General features: G+C 43.7%; 1 protein-coding gene across 1 annotated transcript in view; it reads left to right on the top strand.

Moving 5' to 3' along the window:
• Positions 1–17,583, top strand: part of LOC133449054 (integrin alpha-5-like) — a 100,245-nt gene that overhangs the window by 65,991 nt on the left and 16,671 nt on the right. Inside the window, exons 19-20 of the mRNA XM_061728164.1 lie at positions 4,686–4,753; positions 17,181–17,331. Of these exons, the coding sequence (XP_061584148.1) occupies positions 4,686–4,753; positions 17,181–17,331 (219 nt within the window). The remainder of the gene's footprint in view (positions 1–4,685; positions 4,754–17,180; positions 17,332–17,583) is intronic.

Below are 17,583 nucleotides of genomic sequence, written 5' to 3' on the forward strand. Positions count from 1 at the left end.
TTAGTAAAGCCTATAGTTAGTGTTAGTAAACCTCTAGTTAGTGTTTAGTAAACCTCTTGTTAGTGTTAGTAAACCTCTAGTTAGTGTTTAGTAAACCTCTAGTTAGTGTTAGTAAACCTCTAGTTAGTGTTTAGTAAACCTCTAGCTGGTGTTAGTAAACCTCTAGTTAGTGTTAGTAAACCTCTAGTTAGTGTAAACTCTAGTGTGTTAGAGTCAGTAGTCGTAGCTGCAGCTATAGAACAAGACTATAATAGTTAATCTCAAACATAGCTTCATACCCCCCCACCCCCACCCCCCGTCTGCTTTCTCTTTTCCTGCTCTGCCCAGCTGGTCTTCAGCAGGAAGGCCCCCTCTTAGGTTTGGCTTAAGGTTTTTCGCCCACAAGGGGAGTTTTTACCTGCCATTGTTTGTGTAATAATTGCTTGGGGGTTTATGTTTATGTTCTGGTCTCTGGAAAGCGCCTAGAAACAACATATGTTGTATTAGACGCTATACAAATAAAATTGAATTGAAAATTGAATTGAATATAAATAAAATTGAATTGAATTAATAGCTCTTTACCCTTTCACGGTTCTGTGAGGTATAAATAGATTTGCATCCTTGTTACTTGTGACAGTCTCTTGGGTATAATTTGGATGACTGAACTGTCATTTGGAACCAACATACTAAAAGACTAAAAGACTGTTGTATATTACTTTAAGAGCTGGAAGTAAACAAGGATGAAACATATGGAAAGATGAAAAGTTGAGAGTGGTAAAGAGATGAAAAGTGGTTATAAGGATGAGAAGCTATGCAGGCCTCCACTCTTGCTATATTACAGAGCACATGTACCATTGTTTGTTTGATGCTAAGTGACTGACAGTTGGTTGAATAGATGTAAGAACTAGCGCTTTGAAGGAATCTCCACAGAGACACTTTTAACCATTGCAAGAATGATTCTTGGCAATTTTCTCTCTTTCTCTCTCTCTCTCTCTCTGTTGGAGTCTAATTCTTTCCATGTGTTGGAAAAACGACACAATGGCATTAATGATATTCTGGAGCTACATGTGAAAACAAAAAAAAGGAACAGAAGAAAAAAAGACAAAAAAAGGCAAGGCAAGACAAGTTTATTTATATAGCACAATTCAACACAAGGTAATTCAAAGTGCTTTACATCAACATTAAAAGCAGCAAGACACAATTAAACAGTAAATAACAAATAAAATGAAATAACATGATAAGAAAAGAGGTAAAATAATAAAAAGCACCAGTTGTTAAAAAGTAAGGGCAGTAGAATACAGCAGGTAATTATTTAATTAAGGAGTATGATTCAGTAAACAGTAATGTTTTTAGGTCTGATTTAAAGGAGCTGACAGTTGGAGCAGACCTCAGGTCTACAGGAAGTTTGTTCCACCGGTGAGGAGCAGCTTGTCATCAAAGTCTGGATAGTTCTGTTGATGACACAGCTCGCACATGCAGGACACCGGCCCAGAGGACTGGAGTCCGACACCCCTGGGGGGTCTGGCAGCTTCATAGGGAACTAACAGATCCAGATGAACCTCAGGGGTCTGGGAGCTTCATAGGAACTAACAGATCCAGCATTTATTTTGGTCCAAGACCATTCAGGTCTTTGTAGACCAGCAGGAAGATTTTAAACTCTATCCTTGGACTCACTGGAAGCCAGTGTAGTGATTTCATGACCGGTGTAATGTGGTCCAGTTTCCTGGTGTAATGTGGTCCAGTTTCCTGGTGTAATATGGTCCAGTTTCCTGGTGTAATGTGGTCCAGTTTCCTGGTGTAATATGGTCCAGTTTCCTGGTGTAATATGGTCCAGTTTCCTGGTGTAATATGGTCCAGTTTCCTGGTGTAATGTGGTCCAGTTTCCTGGTGTAATATGGTCCAGTTTCCTGGTGTAATGTGGTCCAGTTTCCTGGTGTAATATGGTCCAGTTTCCTGGTGTAATGTGGTCCAGTTTCCTGGTGTAATGTGGTCCAGTTTCCTGGTGTAATGTGGTCCAGTTTCCTGGTGTAATACGGTCCAGTTTCCTGGTGTAATGTGGTCCAGTTTCCTGGTGTAATATGGTCCAGTTTCCTGGTGTAATATGGTCCAGTTTCCTGGTGTAATATGGTCCAGTTTCCTGGTGTAATGTGGTCCAGTTTCCTGGTGTAATATGGTCCAGTTTCCTGGTGTAATATGGTCCAGTTTCCTGGTGTAATGTGGTCCAGTTTCCTGGTGTAATGTGGTCCAGTTTCCTGGTGTAATGTGGTCCAGTTTCCTGGTGTAATATGGTCCAGTTTCCTGGTGTAATATGGTCCAGTTTCCTGGTGTAATATGGTCCAGTTTCCTGGTGTAATATGGTCCAGTTTCCTGGTGTAATGTGGTCCAGTTTCCTGGTGTAATATGGTCCAGTTTCCTGGTGTAATATGGTCCAGTTTCCTGGTCCAGTTTCCTGGTGTAATATGGTCCAGTTTCCTGGTGTAATATGGTCCAGTTTCCTGGTGTAATATGGTCCAGTTTCCTGGTGTAATATGGTCCAGTTTCCTGGTGTAATGTGGTCCAGTTTCCTGGTGTAATATGGTCCAGTTTCCTGGTGTTTGTAAGGACTCTGTACAGCGTTCTGGATCAGCTGCATTTGCCTGATAGATTTCTTGTTAAGGCCTGTAAAGATGCCATTGCAATAATCCAACCTACTGAAAATGAATGCATGAATAAGTTTTTCCACGTCTTGTTTAGACAGAATCCCCTTAATTCTAGCAATGTTTTTTAGGTGGTAATAGGCAGATTTAGTGATAAACTTTAGATGGCTGTTGAAGTTCAGGTCTGAGTCAATAATTACACCAAGATTTCTGGCTTGATTTGTAGCTGTCAATGACATGGAGCCAAGGTGAGCGCTGATCTTTTCCCTTTCATTTTTAGGGCCAAAAATGATCACCTCTGTCTTTTCTACATTTAGCTGGAGAAAATTCTGGCACATCCACTCATTGATTTGGTGAATACAGTTACTCAATGAGAGTAGGGGACTGTAGTCACGTGGTGACACTGAAATATAGAGTTGTGTGTCACTGGCATAAGTATGGTAGGAAATGTTGTTATGTTCCATAATCTGAGCTAGGGGTAACATATAGATGTTGAATAGAAGCGGTCCGAGAATGGACCCTTGAGGAACCCCACATGTGATCTTGGTTTTCTCAGACTCATGGTTTCCAATTGACACAAAAAAGGCCCTATCTTGCAAGTAAGATTTAAACCATTGAAGCACAGTGCCGGTAAGTCCCACCCACTTTTCCAGTCTGCTGAGAAGAATGTTATGATCAACTGTGTCAAATGCAGCACTCAGATCCAATAATACCAGAACAGAGGATTTGCATGCATCATTATTCAGATGAATATCATTTAGGACTTTGATGAGTACAGTCTCAGTGCTGTGGTGTGGCCGAAATCCAGACTGAAATGCGTTAAAAAGATTGTTTTGCATCATAAAAGCATGAATTTGCTGGAAAACGACCTTTTCAATGATTTTCCCCAAAAATGGCAGATTTGATATTGGCCTATAGTTACTACGTGTTGTAGCATCCAGATTTGATTTTTTTAGAAGAGTTTTATTACTGCAGTTTTCAAGGCCTGGGGAAACTTTGAAGAGAAGTATTTATTATCTGCAGTACATCCGGAGCTATGCAGTTAAAAACTGTTTTAAAAACGTTTGAAGGCAGAATATCAAGACATCATGTTGTGGGCTTTAATTTTGAAACCGTTTCCGTAGGGTTGTATAATCTAAGAGGCTGAAATGTCCCAGATTTACTAGAGGATGGCAAGGCACAAGCTGGAGCTGCACATTGCTTGTTTTATCTGTAATATTTTGTTTGTGAAAAAGGCAGCAAAGTCATTACAGACCTTTTCAGACAGCAGTTCAGGGGGGATTGAGGCTGTGGGGTTTGTCAGTCTGTCTACCACAGAAAACAGTGTGCGGGCATTATTACTGTTTCTACCGATAAAAATATGATTGCCTTGCATTCTTCAGTTTCTGGTTATAGTTGCAAAGACTCTCTTTATAAATGTTGTAATATACCTGGAGTTTGTTTTTGCGCCACCTGCGTTCTGCTTGTCCACATATCCTTCTCTGTGCTTTAACCAGTGTGGCATTTCTCCAGGGTGACTCCCGGACAGAACTTTGCACTTAATTGGGGGGATAGAATAAATAACAGTGTTGACATTGGAATTGAAACTGAAAAAAGATCAAAACAGGAAAAGAAAATGCTGCTAAATCAAATCTCTTTATCATTTACTTCAGTTTTACAAAGTCTTCCGTCACATAAGACTAAAGACAAGATTAATCCCTATTGTTTTGTGAGGTTTCCACTCTTTGATGGAGGCTTTGCCACAAAATCTAATAATAATTTCGATGGAATGTGCATGCTTTCATTCTCCTGCCTTTTGTTTTATCTAACAAACATGGAAGGATACTTCTTTCTTACAACTTCCTTGCATCTGGTTGTAGTGAATATTGTCAGTTTTGTGTATATATGGAGTATATGTGTGGCCTAAAACCTCTGTTATCCTTTCATTAAATCGTGAATCTACTGTTCTGGCTACTGTAAACATCCATTCCTTGAGAGCTTTCCATCCCCTCATCCATCTTCACCCATCATATTCATCTATGTCTCCTCCTTCTTCCTCCATTAATCTCATCCCTTTTGTTCTCTGACTAGGCCCAGATTCAGCTGGACTGTGGACAGGACAATATCTGCATCCCTGACCTAAAGCTAGCAGTTTATAGGTGAGAACAAATCACCATGCTTGCAATTCATAACAGCTTCATCAAAAAACACTGCAAGGCTGATTAAGATGTTTTTGGTTTGTTTGTTTGTTTTCTCTTTTTTTCATTCAGGCACAGGTTTTTTACTAAAAAATTACACTAAAAAGTATTGCTTAATATTGGGACGGCACATAGATAACCTGATCAGCAGTTCCCGTCATGACTAGACAGAGCAGCATTATTGTGTTTATGTTTAGCTTATGTATGTGTGTGTGTGTGTGTGTGTGTGTGTGTGTGTGTGTGTGTGTGTGTAAGGGATAATGCCCAACGAGGTGTACATAATCATAAATATATGAACGACGCAGCTTATACCACGGTCACTTACCAAAAAAGTGTACATACAAACACATACAGCTACTCAAAGGGTGGAAAATGATCCGCCAGGTGTTGTAAGTGATGTTGAAGAGTTCTTGAGGGTTTTGAGATGACTTTTGAAAGACAGCAGTGAATCGGAGTTCCGGATGTCCAGGGGGATGGAGTTCCCCAGGGTACTGGCCCAGGCTCTGTCCCCTATGGTGCGGTGTTTGGTCCTGGTGTTGGGGGTGAGGGGGTGGAGTTCCCCAGGGTACTGGCCCAGGCTCTGTCCCCTATGATGCGGGGTTTGGTCCTGGTGTTGGGGGTGAGGGGGTGGAGTTCCCCAGGGTACTGGCCCAGGCTCTGTCCCCTATGGTGCGGCGTTTGGTCCTGGTGTTGGGGGTGAGGGGGGGGAGTTCCCCAGGGTACTGGCCCAGGCTCTGTCCCCTATGGTGCGGTTTCTGGTCCTGGTGTTGGGGGTGAGGGGGTGGAGTTCCCCAGGGTACTGGCCCAGGCTCTGTCCCCTATGGTGCGGTTTCTGGTCCTGGTGTTGGGGGTGAGGGGGTGGAGTTCCCCAGGGTACTGGCCCAGGCTCTGTCCCCTATGGTGCGGTGTTTGGTCCTGGTGTTGGGGGTGAGGGGGGGGAGTTCCCCAGGGTACTGGCCCAGGCTCTGTCCCCTATGATGCGGTGTTTGGTCCTGGTGTTGGGGGTGAGGGTGTTGGCACTGGTGGGGGTGAATGATGTGATGGAGGAGATCAGGTCAGGTATGAAGGGGAAAGGTTGTTTGGGGTGGTGAAGATCTTGGAATGTATGCGTTGGTTTATGGGAAGCCAGTGACTACGTTTACATGCAGACAAAATTCGGGTTATTGCTAATATTCCAGTTACTGAAACATTCGGAATATTCCGTTTACATGGTGATTAATCATTCGGGATATCTGGATCAAACCAGCGACGCATGGAGAACGTGATGATGCAATTCCCGTTATTTCCGCTTCTTCTTCCTGTATCCAAATTCAAAAACAAATGCTGCTTCAAGGGGCACGGTGGCGCAGCAGGTAGTGCAGCCGTCTCACAGCAAGAAAGTCCTGGGTTCGATTCCCACCGGGGACGCTGTGGGCGCTGAAGTGCGTGTTAGTTCCCCCATGACTTCAGTGCCCACACCCTGAGTGGGGTTGGTGAAAGGATCTTTCTGTGTGGAGTTTGCATGTTCTCCCCGTGTTCCCCTGGGTAGCTAATGGGAGCTACCCTCACAAAAACATGCAACAGTCCTGGGCTATACATGCCCCCTCTGGCCAACGCCAGATGGGGTGGGGAGGATCCGGCCGGAATAACGTGATCCTTCCACACGCTACATCCGGCCGGAGAAACCCCACCCTGTCTGGTTAAAAGATGCGGCCTGCTCACTCCTCAGGTTAAGGAGGAGACCTGAGCTCAGTGCGGGGCCCTCCCGGGGTTGGTAGAGGATGGCAATGCACAGGACTGTTAGGTAGGAGCACTGGGTGATGAAATGGGGAAAAAACCGGGATAAAAATATATATAAAAAAAAAAAAAAATGCTGCTTCGCGCAACTTTTCTCTCACCTTCTTGTAAATCTTCTATCCCGGTACTTTCTACCGTCTACAAATGCCAAAATGTTCATATCCCTCATTACAATATATGAAGTGATTAGTCTCCTCCTGGTCTTGCGTTTCTCCGTGTTTATAAGAACTTCCTGGACTCAAAAGACCTGGGGCCTCATTTATAAAAGAGTGTGTAGGATTCATACTAAAAGTGCACGTAAACCCAAAAGCCTAAAATGGCGGGCTCCAAAAAAAATCTGGATTTATAAAACCGTGTGCTCCAAAAAAAGAACACGCAATGTTCGCTTTATAAATCACAGTTCAGCTGGAAGGTTGCGCAGCTGAATTCGCCTCATATCCCGCCCTCTACAAGCCCACTTCATACCAGGAATAGGCAATGCAAAGTAGTATTTGCATATAGCCTGCTGAGCATGTGCAGCGGCTTCCTGCAGCCTGTTTGGGCGTCAGGATGAATGAGACGTATCGAGCCACCGTGCCACTAAATTTCACGGAGACTGAGATGGAGATGTTGTGGATGAGGTGGAGGACAGGAAAACCACATTATTTGGTGGTCACAGTAAAAGAAGAAAAAGTATATTAGTAAAATATAACGCCGTGAGGCGCTAGGGCGCAATTTCCACTGGGAACAGGGGGGACATGCCCCCCCCCCCCCACTTTTCAAACTCATGTTTTTGTCCCCCCCACTTTTTACAGTTTAAGAAATAACGGTAGGCTCAGCCTGTAATTGCAAATCATCAAGACACTATGGGGTAAATCCACAAAAAACAGATTGCGCCCGCAAATAGTGCTGTGAATTGCGCTGCATTTGCCCCCGCAATTTGCCCCGCTTTAAGGTCCTATTCACAAAAGATTTTGCTCTAATGATATACCGGAGCAAACACGCCCATAAAGTTTTGCGGCTGAGTGCAATTTGCACTTGTCTGAGTAAGTGAGCGGAGCTGTTTCCAGTGTTCTCCATATTTCTGCACACACATTGGTCCATAATGAAAACTGCAGAAATAAAAAGTAAAGCGAGTGAAAATAAAACGCCGTGAGGCGCAAGGGCGCAATTTCCACTGGGAACACAGGGGGGACATGCCCCCCCCCACTTTTCAAACTCATGCTTTTGTCCCCCCCAGCTTTTTTACAGTTTAGGAACTAACGGTAGGCTCAGCCTGTATTACAAATCATCAGGACACTGTGCGAAGAGCCCAGCTCCCCCTCCTCCCTCCTCCCTCAGTGCTGCTCAAGGATGATTTATGGTTCCGCGTTAAATCAACGCAGAGCACTGTACGGGCTGGCGCACCGTACAGTGTGCGTCGCCGCGTACCCTACGGCGTAGGCTCTGCGTCGATTTAACGCGGACCATTATTTAGGCATAATTAGGCTTAACTAGTGTGTGCATATGTGACAGACGCGCATGGGACGATTGTGAAATACGGAATAAACTGCTCCAGCAGCAGCTGAGCGTCCTGACTGACGCTGTGCTTCAAACACAGAGGGACACGATCAGCACTATTATATTATAAGTCTGATATGTGATGACATTATTAAGGACATGAATCTGGCTTCATTTCACCACCTCACCGCCTGCATCGCCAGTTCCCCATATCTTAAGTAAGTTCCTACGGGAGGGTCAGGGTTGGCGTAGGGATACGCAGATTTTTCGGTTAGTTTTTTCTTTTTAAATCCCAACCTTTGCATACAAGGGGGCTTGCGCATCTTTCAAGCCCTGTTTTGTGCGCAAGCAAGCTTTATAGATGAGTCTCCTGGATTCCTTGCGAACAGAGCATGCGCAGAAAACAAATTCCTGTTCCGTTTGATGGGGATATTCCATTAGGCGTTTACATGACCGAATATTCGGGTTTTAAAAGGAGTAACCCAGGGGTCATATTCGGGTTTTTAAAAACCCGAATATGAGCAAATTCGGGTTATTCAAAGGGGTTATTGGTGTTTACATGGCCGTGCAAATTCGGGTTATTGCTAATATTCAGGTTTTAAAAGGGTTATTGATGCATGGAAACACAGTCATGGTTTAAGCCTGATTTAAGGTTCTGCGTTAAACCAACACAGAGCCTACGCCGTCACCGTGACGCCGTCGTGAATCCTTCAGACTTCTCCGTCACTCCATTTCTCCGCGGTGCAATACCCCCCCAGAGCACTACTTGATACTTTGTTTAGCTTCCGGCTTTTCCGTTCACAGTGAATCAAAGAGATAAGGACAACTATTCAAACTATTCAAAAAAACAAAACAACCCAAAACAAAACAAAAAAATCACACACACATGAAGAAAAGAGCGCTGAAAGTTCACTACTGCTTCACGAACCGGAACCGGAAATGCGTTTCTACCAAGCAAACCAATCACAGCCCTCTCGGTCTGCGTTGGGTCGTAGTTACATTTTTTGGGAGGAGCAGGTCAGGCTACGGTGTAGGCTACGGAGAGACTGCCGCGTAGCCGCCTACCCTACGGTGTAGACTCTGCTTTGATTTAACGCAGAAACATAATTCAGCCTTGAGAAGGAGAAAGTGGGTGGAAGGCGTGCTTTGTTCCGGAGGTTTGAAGAAGGACGTGGATAATGTGTAGGAGGGTGTGGGGTCCATGTAGACCGGGGGTCGGCAACCCGCGGCTCTAGAGCCAGAGCCACTCTTTAGAGCCACTCTTTAGCGCCGCCCTAGTGGCTACTGGAGCTTTTTCAAAAATGTTTGACCTTTTTTTTCTTCTTTTTTTTCTTTTTTTTTCTTTTTCCTTTTCTTTCTCTTTTTTTATTTTTTCTTCTTTTTTTTCTTTTTTCCTTTTTTTCTTTTTTTCTTTTTTTCTCTCTTTTTCTTCATTTTTCCTTTCCTTTTTAATCTCGACATTTCGACTTTTTTCTCGACATTTTGACTTTTCTCTCAATATTTCAACTTTTTTCTCGAGATTGTACTTCAACATTAATCTCGAAATTTCGAATTTTTGCTCGACATTTTGACTTTTTTCGCGACATTTCGACTTTTTTCTCAAGATTGTACGTCAACATTAATCTCCACATTAAGACTTTTTTCTCAACATTTAGACTTTTTTCTCAAAGTGCATAATGAAAAAAAAAATCTTCCCCCAGTTCTAACTAATAAAGAAACATGCAGCATGTGTTGTCTTCATTCTAAGGCTTAGACAACAATATGGCTCTTTCAACATGTTGGGTTGCCGACCCCTGGTGTAGACGCCCAGGTTTCTGACCAGGGGGGAGGGAGCGACAGCGTGACCATCGACGCAGAGGGAGAAGTTCTGGGAGGATTATAAGATTTTAATTCCAGTTTGATTACTGTTGAGTTTGAGGACGTTGTGGGGAGGCAGTAGTGAGATCTTTCAGACCGGTATGAGTTGAAGGCTGGAGTGGTTGACGGTGTTAAAGGCAGCACTGAGGTCCAGCAGGAGAAGGATGGTGAGGGAGCCAGAACCAGAGAACCAGGGGGTCGTGTGTGACTTTCATTAGAGCTGTTTCAGTGCTGTGGTGGCTTTGAAAGCCGGGGGGGGGTTGAATCTGTCAGCCGGAGAAACAGCAGGATCTGAGCGTGGAGTCACTAATGTCATTGTTTATTCCATATTTTACTTGCCTTCTAACTGTTGAATCTGTTAACCCTTGTACTGTCTTTGGGTCAAAATGACCTCATTCTCCTGTTCCTTCTTTCCTCCTGCTCTCTCCTTCCTTCTCCCTTCCTCTTTTCTCCTTTCCTTCTTTCTTTCCTTCCTTCCTTCTTTTCTCCCCTTGTACATTCTTTCCTTGTTTTCTCCTTCCTTCCTTCCTTCCTTCCTTCCTTCCTTCCTTCCTTCCTTCCTTCCTTCCTTCCTTCCTTCCTTCCTTCCTTCCTTCCTTCCTTCCTTCCTTCCTTCCTTCCTTCCTTCCTTCCTTCTTTCCTTCCTTCCTTCCTTCCTTCCTTCCTTCCTTCCTTCCTTCCTTCCTTCCTTCCTTCCTTCCTTCCTTCCTTCCTTCCTTCCTTCCTTCCTTCCTTCCTTCCTTCCTTCTTTTCTCCCTTCCTTCCTTCTTTCCTTCCTTCCTTTTCTCACTTTCTTTCTTCATTCCTTCTTTTCTCGCTTCCTTCCTTCTTTCTTCATTCCTTCCTTCCTTCCTTCCTTCCTTCCTTCCTTCCTTCCTTCCTTCCTTCCTTCCTTCCTTCCTTCTTTCCTTCCTTCCTTCTTTTCTCCCTCCCTTCCTTCTTTCCTTCTTTTCTCCCTTCCTTCCTTCTTTCCTTCTTTTCTCCCTTCCTTCCTTCTTTTGTTTCTTCCTTATTTTCTCCCTTCCTCCCTTCTTCCCTTCCTCCTTCCCTGACCCAAAGGCAGCACAAGGGTTAATCAGAATGATAAAAGATCATTTTTAACAGCATAATACTAACAAAGAGAAAGATTTTTTCCACCAGCAGTAATAATTCAGCAGCTGAGACTGTTCCTGCACTCAGATGTAGATAATCCCAACTATCAGCCCAGCTCATGTTTTTGTTAATGAATGGTGTCTCTGTGGACGAGCGCCAGAAAGATACGGGTCAACATCTCCTCCAGTCACAAAACACACTTCCATGCTCAGACTTTCTCCTCCCAGACTGGCAGCTCTGTGACCAGGGCTGTTTTCAATTAAGTGGCCATGTGATTTCTCTCAGCTGCAGAAATACATTCAGCGCTAAAGATTTCCTGTGAAAACTAAAAGATCTGCATTCACGGTTGCCCTGGGACCAAGCGCCGATGATTCAGTGCTTCATGGAAAAGAATTTCCTTTCAGCGAAACACCTGAGGACACAGCAGATTTCTGACTGCAAAGATCCCACAGTCACAGACATGTTTTACACTCACAACACAGGACTGACACTGTCTATAGTTGTGTTCTTTACTGCTTTTATTAGAGTTAAATTAGGTTCAGGACAGTGTAACATCTCAGCCTGCAGTTTCACTTTTCTGAATGGAGTGTTGATGTTTTGGCACAAATGTTGTTTCCCGTCTATTTGCTAAACTTGCCTGGGCCTAATTAAACCCACCTGGTGGTGATATTGGTAGTAAAAGGGTCACTGCGTTCAGACCTTCTGAAGATGGGGGGGGGGGTTGAGTGAAAGGAATGACAGAGAATTCCCATTTCCGACCCCCAACACAATCCTTTCCCCCGTTCCTGCTCAAGAGAAACATGGATTTATTACTGCCAAGTGTAACAGATGGGGGAGGGTTGCAGCGAAAAGGAAGTTGAGGGAATTTATCACAGCACTAAAAATGTCTTGGCACACAGAGATGTCACTGTGAACATGCAGAACATGGCGGGGGTCTGTTTTCTGAAACAAATCACAGTGATCAGATTTAACTTGTTTCCCAGGTTGGTTATAGTCAGATATGCAGAAAATCAACTTTCGGGATCTGAAACAGGGATGCGTTGTTTGAAAACTCTTTACATCCTCGATTTTCATTACATTTCACATTTTGACTTGGAGAATGTGGCCATGTCCTGCATCTAGTGACTTCATTTAGGTACGGAAAGTGGCACAAACTAATAAAAGGTGTAAAGTGGGTACTGGTATATAATCTATAAATTGAGGATTCTTTTTTAAGTCGCTTTTATTGCTAGTCTATATACCATCAGGATGTGAGTCACAGTAAAAAGCACAAACCGATTCAGCAGTGGAGCTGCATAGTGTGCAATAGACCACAGTTAGTGGACACACACACACACACACACACACACACACACACACACACACACACACACACACAAACATGCAGATGAAACGGAGCCAAAAAAAGAAAAGAAAAAAAACCTAGAAAAACAACAGAAGAGACTCACAGAAGGCCCTTACACACTGCAAGACGCCGGCCCTGATTTTCTGGCTCAATTTGTATGTTTAGTACGGTGGCCGAGTATGGAGTATTTTTTGTGCCAAAATTAAATAAATAAATACATCATTAATTAATTAAAATGGGAATTAAATATATCATTAATTAATTAAATGTGTCATTAATTAATTAAAATTAGAATGAAATATGTCATTAATTAATTAAAATACAATTCATTTTAAGTAAAAATATATATGTATTATTTCAGCATTTAATTAATTAATGACACATTTAATTAATGATTTCGTGTTGCGTGTGAATCATGAAATGTAAAACTGCATTCAATTAATTAATGACACATTTAATTAATGATTTCGTGTTGCTGAATCATGAAATGTAAATGTAAAACTGTCAGTTTCACTCGTCAAACTCAGTGGGCGGATTCCAAACACCTCATTGGTTGATATGGCACAACGTCTGCATGAAAAGGGCAAACAAACCAGCTGTGGAGAAGCTCTTTACCCACTGCTCTGTCAAGGTGGCACTGACATACCTGGGCTTTTGAGCCCCTTTTTAAAAGTGTCCACAGACTGGGGTTGACGTAGGTGTTCAGGGAGGGAGTTCCAGATGTGGGTGTTCAGGGAGGGATTTCAAGATGTGGGTGTTTAGGGAGGGAGTTCCAGATGTGGGTGTTCAGGGAGAGAGTTCCAGATGTGGGGGCAGCGGAGCAGAAGGCTCGGTCTCCCATGGAGTCGTGTGCATGGCTGATAGAGGAGGTTGGTGCTTTGTGAGCGGAGGTTACGGGTGGATGAGTGAGGGGTCAGGAGGTCTTTGAGGTATTGAGGGGCATTGCTGTAGATGCAGAGGTGGGTGATGAGGGCAATCTTGTATTGGATTCTTGAGGTTATGGGAAGCCAGTGTAGGTTCTGAAGTTGCTCCTGTAGTTTCTTGTGCTGGCCCCCCTTTTCTTGTTTTCTCCTCTTTTGTACATGGTGCAGCATCCTCTGCCGGTGGCGAAGAGCATCTCTGAATGCACAACACCGGAACCTGCAGTGTGGGAGTGAGAGAGGCAGTGTAACGGCCCGGTCAGGCGGGGTAGAGATTTGTCCGTCAAGACTCCTCTCCCTGGCCCTGCCCCTTCTCAACCTTTCCCTAGGTTGGGGCTTGCTGATTGGGCCGGAGCTTCGGGAGCTGCATGCTGGCCTGCGGTCCCCACCCCTGGTCATCCCGCTGCTGCTTCCACCTGCCTGCGGTCCCCACCCCCGGTCATCCCGTTGCTGCTTCCACCTGCCTGCTGTCCCCACCCCCGGTCATCCTGTTGCTGCTTTCACCTGCCTGCGGTCCCCCCCTTTGCTCATCCTGTTGCTGCTTCCACCTGCCTGCTGTGTGCTGCTGACGTCCCCGACCCCCAGTCTGGCCCTCGGCAGGAGGGTCCCCCCTTATAATCCAGGTCCTGCTCAAGGTTTCTTCCCCCTTTATGATCCAAGTCCTGGTCCAGGTTTCTTCCCTCCTAAAGGGGAGTTTTTCTTGCCACTGTTTGGCTTAAGGCTTTTATCCCACTATGGGAGTTTTTACTTGCCATTGTTTATGCAATAATTGCTTGTAATAATTGGGTCATGTTCTGGGTCTCTGGGTTCTGGGTCTCTGGAAAGCGTCTGGAGACAACTTTTGTTGTATTAGACGCTATATAAATAAAAATGAATTGAATTGAATTGAAGAATAGGGTTGATATGGTCGTATTTCCGTGTTTTCATCAGAGTTCGGGCAGCACAGTTCTGAATGAATTGCAGTTTCTGGAGGTGTTTGTTGGGGATACTGAGCAGGCTGTTACAGTAGTCGAGCCTGGAGGAGATTAGGGCGTGGACGAGTTTTTCTGCATCGGAGAAAGTGAGGAAGGGGCGGCGTTTAGATATGTTCTTTATATAGAAAAAGCAAGTTTTGTACAGATGTTTGATGTTGTTTACAAAGGTGAGTTGTGGGTCCAGCTTCATACCGAGGTTGGTAACAGAGGTAGAGAGGGGGATGTCTTGACCGGAGAAGGAGATGGGGGTTATGGGTGATGACTGGACCTGGTGAGGGGTGCCAATTTGTATGGCTTCGGTTTTGGAACTGTTCAGTTGAAGGAAGTTGTGACTCATCCACACCCTAATCTCCTCCAAGCAGTTGGAAAGGGCTTGAGTGGGTGATGATGAGAGGACTGGGGTGGGACGTAGGTTGGGGCCAGTTCGGAGGTACAGCTGAGTGTCATCGGCATAGCAGTGAAAAGAGATGCCGTGTCGGCTGATGACACGACCCAGGGGCAGCATGTACAAAATAAAGAAGAGAGGCCCTAGGACAGATCCTTGGGGGACACCACACGTAACAGGGGCTGTTTGGGACTTGGAAGATCTCAGGCTGACGTACAATACAATAATAGAAGTATTCAGAGAGCACAATCAGCATGTGTGAATAAGCACACCAATATTTTACTACAAAATACTAAAATTAAGAGTATTAATAGTATAATAGTACAGGTGACTGTCTGAAGGAAAACCCCCTTTTAACAGGAAGAAACCTTACCCTGCGTTCACACTGAAAGCGTCAAAAATCTCCCCACGCCAGCATCTCGCTGTTTGGAGCGTTCACACTGAAAGCGGCATGTACTGTCGACGGCTGCAGTGGGCGGGGCTAAAGCTGCTGCAGAACTGGAGGGAACAGTGGGAACAGCCTACTCATATAGCGTACACATCTTCAGTTTCCTATTTCACCATAGATCACACTTTGGGACGCCTTCTTTATATTTTAGCGTTATTTCCGCGTACATAAGAGTGAGTTTGATGCTCCTTACCAAGTTTGGTCCGTGGATCAACATCAACCGCCAGAGCCCTTGCTCCCAGTGAACCATAAATCCGCCTAGGCTGATTTATGGTTCTCACGATAAATTTGATATTTCATGGTTTGCATTAATGGGCGTGGCCTAACGGCTCAACAGCGCCCCCTAGAATACTTTTCTCTGCCATAACTTTTGAATGGTTTGACATAGAGTCGTGGGTGGTTTCATCGGACTCGGTATTGAGTCCTTGACCTTCATTGGCCTGAATTAGCCCCACCCCTTCTTCTGATTGGTCGATATGTGATACTTCCAATTTTCTGCAATAACTTTTGAATGGTTTGACATCAAGACTCGTGGGTGGTGTCATGTCTGATATGCTTATGGGGGAGGTGGCCGTGAGTGCGAGGGGCAGTTCATCGCTGCTTGCAGCTTTAATTAGTTTGTTAAAATGTATTTCTTTGAATTAATTAATTACATTCCAATCTTTGTTCATTAAGTTTAACCTTTAATGTATGGATATTAGGATGTTCTTGGCCTTCATGAGAACTGGATCGGTACTTATATATTTGTGGCAATATAGAAAAGTGTTACAAACAGAGGCCATTTTCTGGATTGGAATTTTTGAATTATTTTTTCTCAACTGGAAACTGGGGACATCACCTTATGATGTTAAACTATCAAATATATCCTAAAATATCTGTGTTTACACTAGTGTACAAAAGTCTTAGGTTGTGTTTTCAAAGTTTTAAAGACATACATATCTTCTTTCAATCTCTTTGTCAAGATGCGAGCAGAAAATACAGTGATGAGTGTGTGTTTTTTCTAATGAGTTAATGAGTTGTGTTTGGTGTCCCTACTTTGCCCTCATCAGCACTGAAAAAAACAACCCTCTAAATATTGTGTTTAGATTATGGCTTTTCTGTATTTATCTTTTGTGTTATATACACTACAATTTGAAAAAAAAAAAAAAAGCCTTATAATATAGGGTTAGAGATATTAACGTAGTAAGCAAAGCATGTAATAACATGTTTGTAATAACCAGTACTGGAGTTGAGGGGGGTGAGGGGGGATGGCACCCCCCCTGAAATAAAAACGGTCCAAATCATCCCCCCCCTGAAATAAAAACGGTCCAAATCATCCCCCCTGAAATAAAAACGGTCCAAATCATCCCCCCTGTAAAACTGTCATCCCTCCTTTCCATCCCTTATGTCATTTCATCAATGAATGTGGTTTTACTGCTATTTCAACATTTAGAGTCATCACCAGAAAAATAACTTATTTGACAATTTTCACCTGTTTCAAGTAAATTTTCACTTGAAATAAGTAGACAAATCTGCCAGTGGGACAAGATTTATCTTCTTATTACAAGCAAAGAAATCTTGTTCCACTGGCAGATTTTTCTACTTATTTCAAGTGAAAATCTACTTGAAACAGGTGAAAATTGTTGTTTTTTCCATTGATGAGTCTTGTTTTAAGTGTAATGAGATTTTTTTACTAAAATGAGACATTTTACCTAGAAATAAGACAAATATTCTTGTTAAGATTTAGAGTTTTTGCAGTGATCCATGTTACTTATCCTGTGAAGGACAGAGTCATATTGATAAGTTCAGAAAAGTGTTTTTTATTGTTGTGTTTTGATGTATTTGATGTAAGCCCAGTGGATATTTAAAGCTTACAGAATGCTGCATTTAACTGCTGCTATGTCATTCCTGCAGTATTTCTGCAGGTGTTTTGGTCACTGCTATTATTTGTAATATATTATATTATTTGTAATCAGCACAAATTATCTGTCCCATATGATCAAATCCACCATCCCCCCTGATTTTTTTTTACAACTCGAGTACTGGTAATAACATGTTGTCAAAAAAGCTGGTGAAGTGTGTAACGGTTGTTGGAGGACTCATAGTGATGACATGTTGGTTCCATTCCTCCAGTGGCAGAGCAGAAGTTTACCTGGGTGATGAAAATGCCTTGACTCTGACCTTTAACGCCACGAACGAGGGCGAGGGAGGAGCGTACGAGGCCGAGCTGCACGTGCTGCTTCCACCACAAGCAGACTACAGTGGAATAGCACGGAATGATGTGGTGAGTCAAAGAAAAGTAACTGTAAAAATGTCTTTAAATAACCTTTTAATGTGTGTAGTCTTGAAAATCGTGGTCATTAAATCACCCAGGCCCAGTGATGGACTGGCGACCTGTCCAGTGTGAACCCCCTGCCTCTCGCCTCTAATGAGCTGGGACAGACTCCAGCAGACCCCTGGGAACCTGTAAGGATAAAGCGGGTATAGAGGGTCTGCATTGATGTCACGTTCCCACTGGACCAGCCCCAGTTCCCAA

The sequence above is a fragment of the Cololabis saira genome, chromosome 8 (genome assembly GCF_033807715.1).
Source record: "Cololabis saira isolate AMF1-May2022 chromosome 8, fColSai1.1, whole genome shotgun sequence".
Lineage (NCBI taxonomy): Eukaryota > Metazoa > Chordata > Actinopteri > Beloniformes > Belonidae > Cololabis > Cololabis saira.